The sequence below is a fragment of the Lissotriton vulgaris genome, chromosome 2_1 (genome assembly GCF_964263255.1).
Source record: "Lissotriton vulgaris chromosome 2_1, aLisVul1.2, whole genome shotgun sequence".
Taxonomy (NCBI): Eukaryota; Metazoa; Chordata; class Amphibia; order Caudata; family Salamandridae; genus Lissotriton; species Lissotriton vulgaris.
In genome coordinates this window covers 1648511352-1648524102 of record NC_141687.1, presented here as the reverse complement: position 1 = coordinate 1648524102, position 12751 = coordinate 1648511352, and the positions used below count along the sequence as shown (strand labels likewise).

The window sequence follows — 12751 nt, the reverse complement described above, 5'->3', positions numbered from 1 at the left end:
ATCACAGCCACATCATGATGGCATTAAAACCCCTCCAGTGACTCCTATAAAAGAATAATTGCATCTTTACTACCTTCTACACCACAAACCAGGCACAATGGGCCGGATGTATAAAGAATAGGAATAGCGATTTCCAAGTAGCGATTTCATCCAAATTGTTGGGTGCGTGGGTGGGGGGGCACTCTCTTCAGTAAATGAAGGGGCCCCTCAGCTGTGAGAGAGGCCTGCTAAAGCAAGCCTCTCCCTCTAAAGCAGGAGCAGGCTGTCTGCAGCCTGCTCTGAGCCCCTCGCCCCCTCCCTCTGACTGAAGAGAAACAAAGTATCTCTGAGCCCCTCGCCCTCTCCCTCTGACTGAAGAGAAACAAAAGTATCAACATACATTGTTTCTCTTCAGTCAGAGCGAGAAAGAGGATGGGGTGGGGGCCCCAGAGAGCAGGAGGCAGCACAGAGCACTGCTCGGGACCCTGAGGAAGGTTGGGAGTAGGGGCCCCAGAGAGAGCATTCTCCAGGGCAAAGCTCATATGAGAAGGGATGAGGCAGCAAAATGGTGCCCTCAAGTAAGCACTCTTGTTAGAAGGCACCATGTGGGCGTCCGCAGGGGGCGGCAAGGGGGGGACTGAGAAGGGTGCAAGGCAGAGGATAGAAGTGTGCAAGGCGGAGGGGAGAAGGGGGCAAGGCAGAGGGGAGAAGGGTGCAAGGCAGAGGGGAGAATGGTGCAAGTTAGAAAAGGATGCAAGGCGGAGGGGGAGAAGGGTGCAAGGCAGAGAGGAGAAGGGTGCAAGGCAGAGGATAGAAGGGTGCAAGGCAGAGGGGAGAATGGTGCAAGGTAGAAAAGGGTGCAAGGCGGAGGGGGAGATGGGTGCAAGGGGCAGAAGGGTGCAAGGCAGAGGGGAGAAGGGTGCAAGGGGGATGGTGATGAAGTTAAAAATATTCCCCCCCTGGAAACAATTCTACGGGCGCCCATAGGAAACGCACACTACTATGTTAGAGAGAGTGGGAGAGAGTGGAGTGAGAGAGTGGACTGAGAGAGTGGAGAGAGAGAGTGGAGAGAGAGAGAGAGAGAGTGGAGAGAGACAATGGAGAGAGAGTGGGAGAGAGTAGAGAGAGAGAGGGTGGAGAGAGAGAGTGGGAGAGAGTAGAGAGAGAAAGGGTAGAGAGAGAGCGTGGAGAGAGAGTAGAGAGAGAGAGGGCGGAGAGAGAGGGTGGAGAGAGAGAGTGGAGAGAGAGTGGAGGGAGACAGTGGAGATAGAGTGGAGAGAGAGACAGTGGAGAGAGAGAGAGTAGAGAGAGAGTGGAGAGAGAGACAGTGGAGAGAGAGTGGAGAGAGAGTAGAGAGAGAGTAGAGAGAGAGTAGAGGGAGAAAGTGGAGAGAGAAAAGGGAGAGAGAGAGTGGAGAGAGAGTGGAGGGAGACAGTGGAGGGAGAGTGGAGAGAGAGAGAGTGAGAGAGTGGAGAGAGAGTAGAGAGAGAAAGTGGCGAGAGAGACAGTGGAGAGAGAGACAGTGGAGAGAGAGTGGAGAGAGAGACAGTGGAGATAGAGTGGACAGAGTTGAGAGAGAGAATGGTGAGAGAGAGAGAGAGTGGAGAGAGAGTAGACTGGCTCAGAGACTGAATACTGACTGACCGAGAGACTGAATGAGAGAGAGAGAGAGAGAGAGAGAGAGACTGACTGACTGAAAGAGAGAGAAAGAGAGAGAGAGAGACTGACAGAGAGAGAGAGACTGACAGACTGACTGTCTGAGAGAGAGACTGGGAGAGAGAGAGAGAGAGAGAGAGAGAGAGAGAGAGAGACTGGGGGAGAGAGAGAGAGAGAGAGAGACTGAGAGAGAGAGAGAGAGAGAGAGAGAGAGAGAGAGAGAGAGAGAGACTGACAGAGAGAGAGAGACTGACAGAGAGAGAGAGACTGACAGAGAGACTGACAGAGAGAGAGAGACTGACAGAGAGAGAGAGACTGACTGTCTGAGAGAGACTGGGAGAGACTGGGAGAGAGAGAGAGAGAGAGAGAGAGAGAGAGAGAGAGAGAGAGAGAGAGAGAGAGAGAGAGAGACACACACACACTGGGGGAGAGAGAGAGAGAGAGAGAGAGACACTGGGGGAGAGAGAGAGAGAGAGAGAGAGACAGAGAGAGAGAGAACAGTAGAAGGCACGCTTTAGTGTAATTATCCCTGCCCTCAAAAGGTATGCAGTAGAGGTTGAGTGATCCCTGGTCCTGCAAGACTATGCAGTAGGGGGTGAACAAGTTTTCTTTGGGTCCTGCAAGGTAAGCATTAGAGAGTGAGTGTATGAAATGGGGGTCCCTGGTACTGCAAGATTATGCAGTTGAGGGGAAGCGTGTAGTATGTTTCCCAGGAGTGTATGCAGTAGAGTGCATGTAGATTTCCCCGGACCTACCATGATTTACCTGGCTCTGCAAGAGTATGCAGTTGAGGGGGAGCATGTAGAATGTTTCTCAAAAGCCTGTGCAGTCGAGGGTGTGTTTCCCTGGTCCTGCCATGTTTTTACCTGGTAATGCCTATACGAGGTCCGGTGCTAGGGTAGGACAAATGCTAGTTGGCTGACTACACCTCTACCGGAGCAACGACGTGCTCTTGTTTTCCCCGTCAGCCTTAGACTGTGTTACTAGGGGTCTACAGTACTGTCCAGTACAAGTCTACTAGGATACTCCCTACCGTATCTGTAATTTAATGCACATAACCTCAATACCAGATGGTAGTGCACCTTTCACATTTAGTTCTCTCGGTCCTGATGAAGTGCCAATTGACCCTTTAGGGGCAAACTGGGCACAAAACATGTTGACCAACTGCACCTTGACAGCCCTTTAGGAACATTATTTCCACATAGGGGCACCCGCACCGCTTTTAACCAGGCTACAGCTACCTAAAACATTAAAACTTGACCCAAGTAGGACTGCTCCAGACCTATTTTACTTATCACAACCCAGCCCCCACACCTGCACGCACCCAACGGCTTCTTCAAAAAGATCCCCGATAAAGAGTCCCATTTACGGGAGCCCGTCAGGCATTGCAGCGCCGGCTTGATGAGGGGCAAATGCCCGATGAGGAAGCATGACATCCCTCGGAGGGTGTGAGGGCAACACGAAGAAAGACCTGTCCTTCCCCCTCTTCCAGCCAGGAACTGCACACTCCCTTTTGACTTTCCCTGGTCCTGCCATGTATTTACCTGGTCCTGCCTATATGCAAAAGTGTGCAGTTTGGGGGGGTGCGTTAGCTGTATGCTCCTGGCATTGGGAGTGTCCACGGCAGGGAGCAAGTGGTGACATTTATTGATTGTATTATATGCTATGTTATGTTTCCTGTTGTATTTTTGCTGCTTTTATAAGAGGAGGGGATGTGTTATAGCCTGCAGTTAGATGTAATGCATTCTCTCCATAGATTATTTGTTACCTGTTGCTAAGCCACTGTGTGGTGTCATGGAATGTTGACTGTAAGAGTGTCAGAGAGAGTGGGCTGAGTAGTAAGGATGCTGCTCCTGGTGGGGTATTTGCCATGTAACTTTTAACATGTAACCTAAGCTATAACGTCTTCATTAAACTTATAACTGGTTAATCTACATGAACTGGCAACCTGACTCCTGCCTACCAAGAGAGTATCTTTTAACTACAACAATAAGTTCTCAACTTTTTTTTCTCCCCTCTCAGGTCAGAAGGAATCTCCGGCATCACTTCACCCACTCTCTGGTCCACAAAAGGTTCTACGACGTGCTCACCTGGATGGCCACACAAGTCATTAACAGCTATGCGTTGACTCCTTTCATTCTTCTCTCCCTGGAGCCCTCCCTCAGGTTTTACAGGTGAGATGCAGGAATGGAAGGGATGGCAGGATGCTGGGTGGTTAGACAGGCTGATATACAAGAGAAAGAGAATGGGAAAATAAGTAAAAAGAGAAAAGGCGAGGGAGGAAAACCAGAATGAACATAAGCAAAAGGAAACGTAATAAAATAAAACAAAAAGGAAGAGAATAAAGAGACAAGCGGGAGTGAGTAGCGAGAGGACGTTTATGCGAATCAAGGGATATTCCATAACATATCTTTGGTGGAGCTGTAAAGCACCATGCTCATGACCTACCTTCTAGACACTCCTTTCACTAGCCAGTACTCTAACCTTGCCTACATGAGCATTATCCAGGAGTCCGAGGTGCCCATTATTCTGGGATTCCTCTCTCATGATGCCAGGTAGGTGCTTTGTAGTGCTCTTCTTGGGTGCTAGAAGGGGTAGATGGTTTAGTTCTCTTGGGGTGATGAGATGTTGTGGGATGCATCTCTCAGGGGTGCTAGGATGTTACCTTGCTCTACTCACTGAGGATGCCAAGAGTTGTGCTTTGTTCTGCACCCTGGGGCTGAAAGAAATGGTACTTGGCCTTTGACTGGGCGGTGCCTGGTTCAGCTCCTTGGTGGTGCTAAGTCTAGGCTTCTTGCTGCTCCCTGAAAGTTTTAGCAAGGTTACTCCATTCAGCTTGCTGAGGGTGCAAGGAGAGGGACTTGGTAATTCTACCTGGTGGCAAAGGAAGGCTTTTGATGGTCTCTGAGGGAGTCGAGAAGGGTGTTTGGTTCGGATCTCTGAGGATGGCCAGAGGTTGTTTAAAGGTTTGCTGTAAAGTTAATTCTGTTACATTCACTGGCTGATTTTCATAGCGATCCGTTGAATGATTGTCTCTTCCTGAGCAGCATTTAATAGAATTAAACACTTTGTTTATTTCTTGAAAGCAGCTGACAAAATAATTACTTGTATTACAGCAATGACACATTTTAAAAGGGTATTTTTTTTCAAATTTCACAAAACAACAGTCCTACAACCATAACATACCACAGTATGCAATGACAGCCCATACCTACAATACCATACCATACCATACAATGACAGGCCCCACTACGCCACTATATATTGCTTTGTTCACCCTAAGTTGGAAGGGTATGCCTAGACATGTGTCCCTTGCTGACTTTGCCACTGGATTCAAGCTAGCCTGGCTGATGAAGGGTTATACCCTGAAACCGGTCCCAGAATGCTTGTTTCTGGTCCAGGGAAGACCTGGCTTGGTAGTTTGGGCTGGGACAGGGTCAAGACTGATTTGCATATGGCTTGGCCTGAGCTGGGGTGGCATGGTGAGCTAAAGAGAAGTGAGCTAAAGAACGATGATGGATTCAACCCAGATCTATGACTGGGGGTGAGTGTATGAAAAGTTTCAGTGCTCCGTCCATTGTCTCCTTGTGTTTGCTTTGTTCGCCCATTATACCATACCATACCATGACAGGTCATAACATATATTGACAGGCCATACTATAGCATACCATACTATACAATGACAGGCCATACCACAATTACCATACAATACCATACCATACAATGATGGGCCATGCCATACCATACCATACAATACCACACCATATCATATCATACACTATACAGTGACAGGTCAAACAATACCGTACCTTAACATACCATACCATACAATGACAGGCCATACCATATTATACAATGGCCAGCCATACCATACGAGACCATACTATCCGATATCATGACATACCATATCTATACATACTATACAATAACAGGACATACCACACCAAATCAAGTAATATAATGACATTACCATACCATACCACATAATACAATGACATGCCATACCATACCATACTGTACCAGACAATGACAGGCCATACCATACCATATTATACAGTGACAGTCAGTGCCATACCATACATACCATACCATACAATGACAGGCCATACCATATAATGGCATCCATACTATACAATGTATACAATGACAGGTCACACCATACCATGCCGTACTAAACAATGACAGGCCAAACCTTACCATAATATACAATAATAGGCCATATAATGTCATACCATAGCATACTATGCTATACTATACAGTGACAGGTCATACTATATCATACAATGGCATACCATACCATGCTGGCCATACCATACAATGACAGGTCATACCATACCACACAATGACAAGCCACGCCATACTATACAATGACAGGCCATACCATACAATATCCTACTGTACAATGAATGACCATACAATACCTTACCATGCTATACAATGACAGACCAGACCATCTCATAGCATAAAATACAATGACATGCCATGTGATATCATACTATACTATACAATGCCCGCCTGACCACACCACATTATAACATGATGTACAATGACTGGTAATTCAATAGTCATACCATACCGTTTTTATAAAATGACAGGCTATATCGTACCATGCCATACCATGACAGGCAATACCATACTATACCATACCATACAATGATAGTCCACACCTTGCAATACTATATGATAAAATGACAGATCATACCACACCATACAATACAACGACAGGCCATACCCTACCCTACTATGATAGGCCATACCATACCATTAAATGACAGCCCGTACCATACCATACTATACAATGATATGCCATGCCAAACCATACCATACAGTGACAGGCCATATCAAACTATACCATACCATCCTATAGTGTACGACGACAGGCCATGCCATATCATTTCATCCCAAACAATACAATGGCCGAGAGGAGGAGCTTCGCGGGCGAGCAAGATGGCCGCGTAAGCTCGGAGCTCCGCAGACCCTCCGACCCTCCGCACTTATCCTGTAAGAAATCCTGATCCACAGTGGTGGATTCCAATTGGCGAGTGGTCATAGACACGGGATCCGCTTTCCGTTCCCGAATCCGACATTCCTTGGCGAAGCTACGTCGTGTTGAACCTTTGTCCCGTAGATGGCCGACGGCCGAAACGACGCAGAGCATGATCTATATGCTGAGTGAGCGCCATCTGACCTGCTAGCGGAGTGAACATAGCCGCGGAGTTGCCGGCTGCTGACCAGACATTCAGGAAGGCTCCGCTCCGTGCCCGTTTGAGTGATTACAGCGACATCGGACTGCTGCCCCTTGTTCTGCCCGGACCCAACATGGCTGGCAGGGGTAATCCCGACAGGACGGCGAACCGGGCCAGCAGGAAGACGGTCCAACCCCAGACCAACAAGATCGACCGGTACGCCCAGCAAAGGACCTCGCCCACTGTGGTCGCTCAATCTAAGGATTCCCTACGGGCGGGCTCGCCTGAAGGGTCGGAGCCCACTCTCCGCGACATCATGGGGGCCATCGCTGGCATCAGGACTGAGATGCACAAACAACACGAGGTCCTGGCACATAAGGCGGACACCCTGGCTATTGATCTCAATTTGATCAGGGCCGACTTGGGCAAAACGAACGATCGAGTGAAATCTCTCGATATTAAAACTTCCAGCCTCACGACTGATGTCTCGGACCTGCAAGCGGAGGTCCGTACCTTGCGGTCGGTTAATGACATGTTCTAGAGGAGGCTGGAGGACTTCGAGGGACGTGCCAGGCGGCAGAATGTGCACATTATTGGGGTACCGGAGGGAGCGGAGGAAGCGACCGTTGACCTCTTTGTCGAGAACTTGGTTAAGACTCATCTGGCTCCAGCAGGCCTCAGTCACTTCTTCTCGGTGGAGCGGGCACATCGAATACCGGGCGGCCCTCCGAAGACGGGCGTCGCACCTAGACCCATCATCGCCCGTTTATTCAACTTCAGAGATCGAGATGCGATGCTTCAGGCTTCGAGGCGACATGGGCCTCTCAAGTTCCAAAATGCAGATGTGAACTTCTACCCGGACTTCACCAGGGCTGTTCAGAGACAGCGTAAAAGTTTTGCGGGGGTGAAGCGGCGCCTCAGAGACTTGGTGCTGAAATACTCTATGTTGTTCCCCGCTAAACTGCGCATTGAACGCGATGGTCGCGCTCTGTTTTTTGATATGCCTGAGTCTGCGAGTGACTGGCTAGACACTTTACCGCACAGGCGCGAGGAGCAGGAGGAACATTCTGAAGGTGCCTCTGGTGGTCCCGATCCTCAGGAATAGTACTTCTTGCACTACCTTTGGCGGTTGGTGTGACCGTTGACTATGATCTGTAATGCCAAACTGTTGCACTTTACTGGTTATATCCTATCCCCACATGGAGGGTGACAGGGGGGACTGCGAGGGTTCCTTACTCCTCTAGGGTCTTTTTGTAGCTTAGTTTATGGGGCGACAGGCACACTGCTGGTTGGGGGGGCTTTTTAGTCTGCTGCAGGGGTGCAGGGTGGGGGGTGGTGTGGGGGTTGGTTCAGTGTGTTTTCCTTGTTTCTTTCTTCTTTCTCTTAGGCAATGGGTCACATGCTCTGCTTTGTTTCATGCATCGGTGGGGCCTCGGGGGGCTGGCGAGGGCTTGGGATACGACGATGGGGGGTAGGAAACTGCAAGTTCTTTGTTGGAATGTCAATGGCTTGGGTGATCATATTAAGAGAGGGGTGGTATTGCAGCTGTTCAAAAGGCATATGCCTGATGTTATTCTTTTGCAGGAGACACACTTGGTGGGGAATACATGCCGAGCACTCAACAGGAAGGGTTTCAAGATGGTTGCACATTCGGGGTTTTCTTCGGGGTCCCGGGGGGCGGGTGTTATGGTGCGCACGTCTCTCCCATTTGAGATTGACTCCACTATAGTGGACGAGAGGGGGCGGTATGCAGCCGTCGCAGGGCGATGGGAAGGGCGTGTCTTGATTCTGGTTTCGGTTTATGTTCCCCCGGGGCTGCAAAACAACACTTTTCAGGACCTAGGAAGCGCCATTTTGAATCTTCCAGCTGGGTTGCTTATTGTAGGGGGTGACTTTAATTCAGTTTGCTCTGGGTCCTTGGACAGACATCCGCCTAGAGACCTCCGTAGCTCGCAACTGTGGCTTCCCACTTTCCTTGATACTATGGGGTTGGTCGACTGCTGGAGACTCCTACATCCCACCCAAAGCCAATACTCTTTTCACTCTGGCGCACATGGTAGCCTCTTGAGGACTGATTATGTTCTTGCCTTGGCTGCTCATGCACCGGCGATCTCCGAGGCCCGCTTCTTGGCGAGGGGCATCTCGGACCACTCCCCGTTGTGGGTTTCGTTCGATTTTAACATCGTTGTTACGGAACGACCGGTGGTGGTCAATCCGTGGTACTTTCGAAACCCAAAGACGCGTGGTCTCTTGGCCAAGGCTATTGAGCTCTATTTTACCGAGAACGTGGGGTCGATTACATCGTCTGCTACCTTATGGGAGGCGTTTAAAACGGTCTTGCGGGGTGAGGCATTTGCCCTCATAGTGGAAGCTCGTAGGGACAGAGACGCCGACATGGTGCGCATTGAGGCGGAGATTATGGAGTTGGACTCACAATTGGAGGCGGGCCCCGTGCCCGAGCTGCTACATAATCTCTCCCTTAAGCAATCGGAGTATCAAGACCTTGCCACCGACGCGGCTCTTGTTCTGGGTAGGGAAAAGCAGGGTCGGATTTACGATGTTGGTGACAAGGCTGGCAAGCTATTAGCTTGGCTTGATAAGAAAGAGAGGGCCAGCCGAGTCGTCCCGGAGATACTGGGAGACGACGGTTTGTTGGTTACTGACCCGAGCGCAATCGCTGAGTCATTCCGGAATACTTTCAGGGCGTTTACTCCTCTGTCTCAGACCGGTCTGAGGCCGACTCAAGTGCTCTCCTGTCGGAGATCGATCTCCCGTGCCTGTCGGAGGAGGATCGAGATGATCTGGACAGGAACATAACTGCGGACGAGGTTGCGCTCGCAATTCGCTCTCCTAGGTCTGGTAAGGCGCCTGGCCCTAACGGTATTCCGGTTGAGCTGTATACAATCAAGCCGGATGTGGTTTCCCCGCACCTGCTGAACATGTTCTTAGAGGCGCGGGAGACTGGCATGCTTCCCCGCGACCAGAGGTTGGCCACCATTGTGGTTATCCACAAGGAAGGGAAGCCGAGTGATTTGTGCCGATCATATCGCCCCATTTCTCTATTAAACGCGGAGCCTAAGATTCTAGCCAAAATGCTCGCTAATCGTCTGATTGGCGTCATCGGCGACTTAGTGCACCCGGACCAGTCGGGCTTTATTCCACACTGCAACACTGCTCTTAACCTTCGTAGACTTCACGGTGCCCTGGCCAGGGCCCATACACTTGAGGAGCCGGCTGTCCTGGAGTCGTTGGACGCCACAATGGCTTTCGACTCCCTTGAGTGGAGTTACCTGTGGGCAGTGTTGGCGAAGCTCGGTTTTGGCCCGGAATTTGTAGGGTGGGTCAAACTCCTATATGCTGGCCCGCAGGCTAATGTAGCGGTCAATGGTCGAGTTTCAGCGCCCTTTGTTCTTCAGAGGGGCACCAGCAGGGCTGCCCTCTGTCGCCCCTCCTGTTTGTACTCGCTCTCGAACCGTTGGCGGCCTGGTTACGCAGCCACCCCGACCTACATGGTATCCGGTGGTCCCCTGACTTCGAGGACCGAGTGTCACTGTATGCAGATGACATTCTTCTGTACCTCACTTCCCCCTGCAAGTCCCTCATTGTGGCCTGTGACGTGTCTCTTGACAAGCGGATGTCTGGTCCAACGAAAACTGCTGTACGTATTTGGAGGGCTATTACAAAGGCGCAAGGGTGGAAGGATAGGCTAACGAAGGTGACCCCACTCTACGACTCGGATATACTGGGTAGATTGTGGCATACTAAAGGCTTTGATAAGTGGGACCTGATTGGCATCTCTAGGGTGGAGGATATGTTACTGCGTGGCGAGGTAAAATCTTTCGCCCAGTTACAGGCAGAGTTTCAGCTGGGTGGAACGGAATTTTTCCGGTATGCTCAGCTGAGACACGCACTATTATCAGTCATGCCGGAGGGTGAGGCGATTCCCGACAGTTCTCCCTTAGAGGACAGGGTGCTGGATGGCCATATGCCAGACAGTGCCATTTCATTGACATATAAGAAGCTTATCAATACCCGTACAGACCTCCTCCTGGGAGTGAGGGATCAGTGGGTGTGTGACGGGATAGAGATTGATGGCGAGGATTGGCAGAGTGCGGTTTCTTCCCCTAAGGAGGTCGCTATCTCTTCCTGTCTTCGGCTGGTGCAGTTAAAGATCTTGCACAGAGTCTATGTCACTGGCCCCAGACTTATACATATGGGACACTCTGCTGATGGCCTCTGTAGGCGCGGCTGTGGTGCCCTCACCACATTTATGCATATTATATGGGAATGTTATGCAATAGCTTCTTACTGGCGACGCATGCACTCGATTATGAGCGAGGTGACTGGGGTGGATATGCGTGCAGAAGCCAGAAGATGCCTCCTGAATATCTGGGCCCCGACAGACCACAACGTGGCCCAGACCCGATGGGTGACCCTGGGTAATATGGTTGCGAAACGGGACATCGCACAGATGTGGGGAGCCACGATGGCTCCGAGCTTTGTACAGTGGAAGACCAACATGGATTGGTGCATGCTCCGGGAAAAGACTGTGTATGTTGCCAGGGGTAAGCCGAAAAAGTGGCAGAAAATGTGGGGGGCTTGGAACGAATATAGGGGTGACATTTGTGTACCTCCAGAATCTGCTCCACAGGAAGAACACTTATCACCATAGCCTATGGTTCCAACTGGAGATTTTACACTCGACTATCCTGTGTTTCCCTCCCCCTGCATTCCTAGTATCCCTAATATACTGATTATTACTGTTTTTTCTGTGCTTGACCGGCCCCATCAATACGCCTCACTGTACCTTAAATTTCATTGCCTTCTTCATTGCGCTAGTTTTGGCGCTTCTTTCTTTTCCTTTTTCTCTTTCTTACGTTTATTACATAACATTTGAAAATTAACCTTCATTCGTTCTGAAGTACTGATTCTTGCACTTTGATTTACTGTGGTCCGCTCTGCTGCCTCGCCTCCGGGATGTAAGGCTGAATAGCTGTGTGCACGGTTTTAAAATAAAGGTTTTAAAAAAATTCAACAAAAAAAACAATACAATGGCCTACCATACACACAATACCATACCATAAAATGAGAAGCTATACCATACTATACGATGAGAGACCATGTCCAAACTATGATATACAATGACAGGCCATGCTATACTATACAATGACAGGCCATAAGGTGCAATACTATACAATGACAGGCCATACGATGCAATACTATACAATGGCAGGCTATACGATGCAATACTATAAAATGACAGGCCATACGATGCAGTACTATACAATGACAGGCCACAGCATACCATACTATACTATACAATGACAACCTGACCATATTATATCATATCATACTATACAATGGCAGGCCATACCATACTTATTGTATGATGAGAGACCAGACCACACCATACCATACTATATAATGACATGTCATACCATACTATATAATGATAGGCCATATAATACCATACCATACAATACAATGACTAGCCATACCATGCCATAAGAGACAATGACAGGCCATACCACACCATACCATCCTAATAATAGCAGGCCATACCGTATAATACCGTACCATACCATACCACACAATGACAGGTTGTACCATACCATTTAATAACAGACCATACAATACCATACTATGCAATTTTTATTTATTTTTATTTATAGATTTATAATGCGCTAGAATCGACTCTATACAGAGTATCTCTGCGCACAGAAAGAAAAAAGAGAGAAAAGAAAAAGGAGCCAGTAGCAACAAGTTGGCATATAGTTCATTGGTCATCAGAGGATGCATAGACTAAGTCTGGAATAAGAATGTTTTAAGTTTTTTTTCTAAAATTTAAATGTTCTGGACATTGCCTGAGATCGAGAGGGAGTTTATTCCACCAAGTGGGTCCGGCAACCGACAGAGCATTGCCACCTTGA

General features: G+C 49.1%; 1 protein-coding gene across 1 annotated transcript in view; it reads left to right on the top strand.

The window, feature by feature from the left end:
- Nucleotides 1-12751, top strand: part of LOC147733013 (membrane-bound glycerophospholipid O-acyltransferase 2-like) — a 204379-nt gene that overhangs the window by 175753 nt on the left and 15875 nt on the right. The window contains exon 12 of the mRNA XM_086957569.1: nt 3658-3809. Within this exon, the coding sequence (XP_086813695.1) occupies nt 3658-3809 (152 nt within the window). The remainder of the gene's footprint in view (nt 1-3657; nt 3810-12751) is intronic.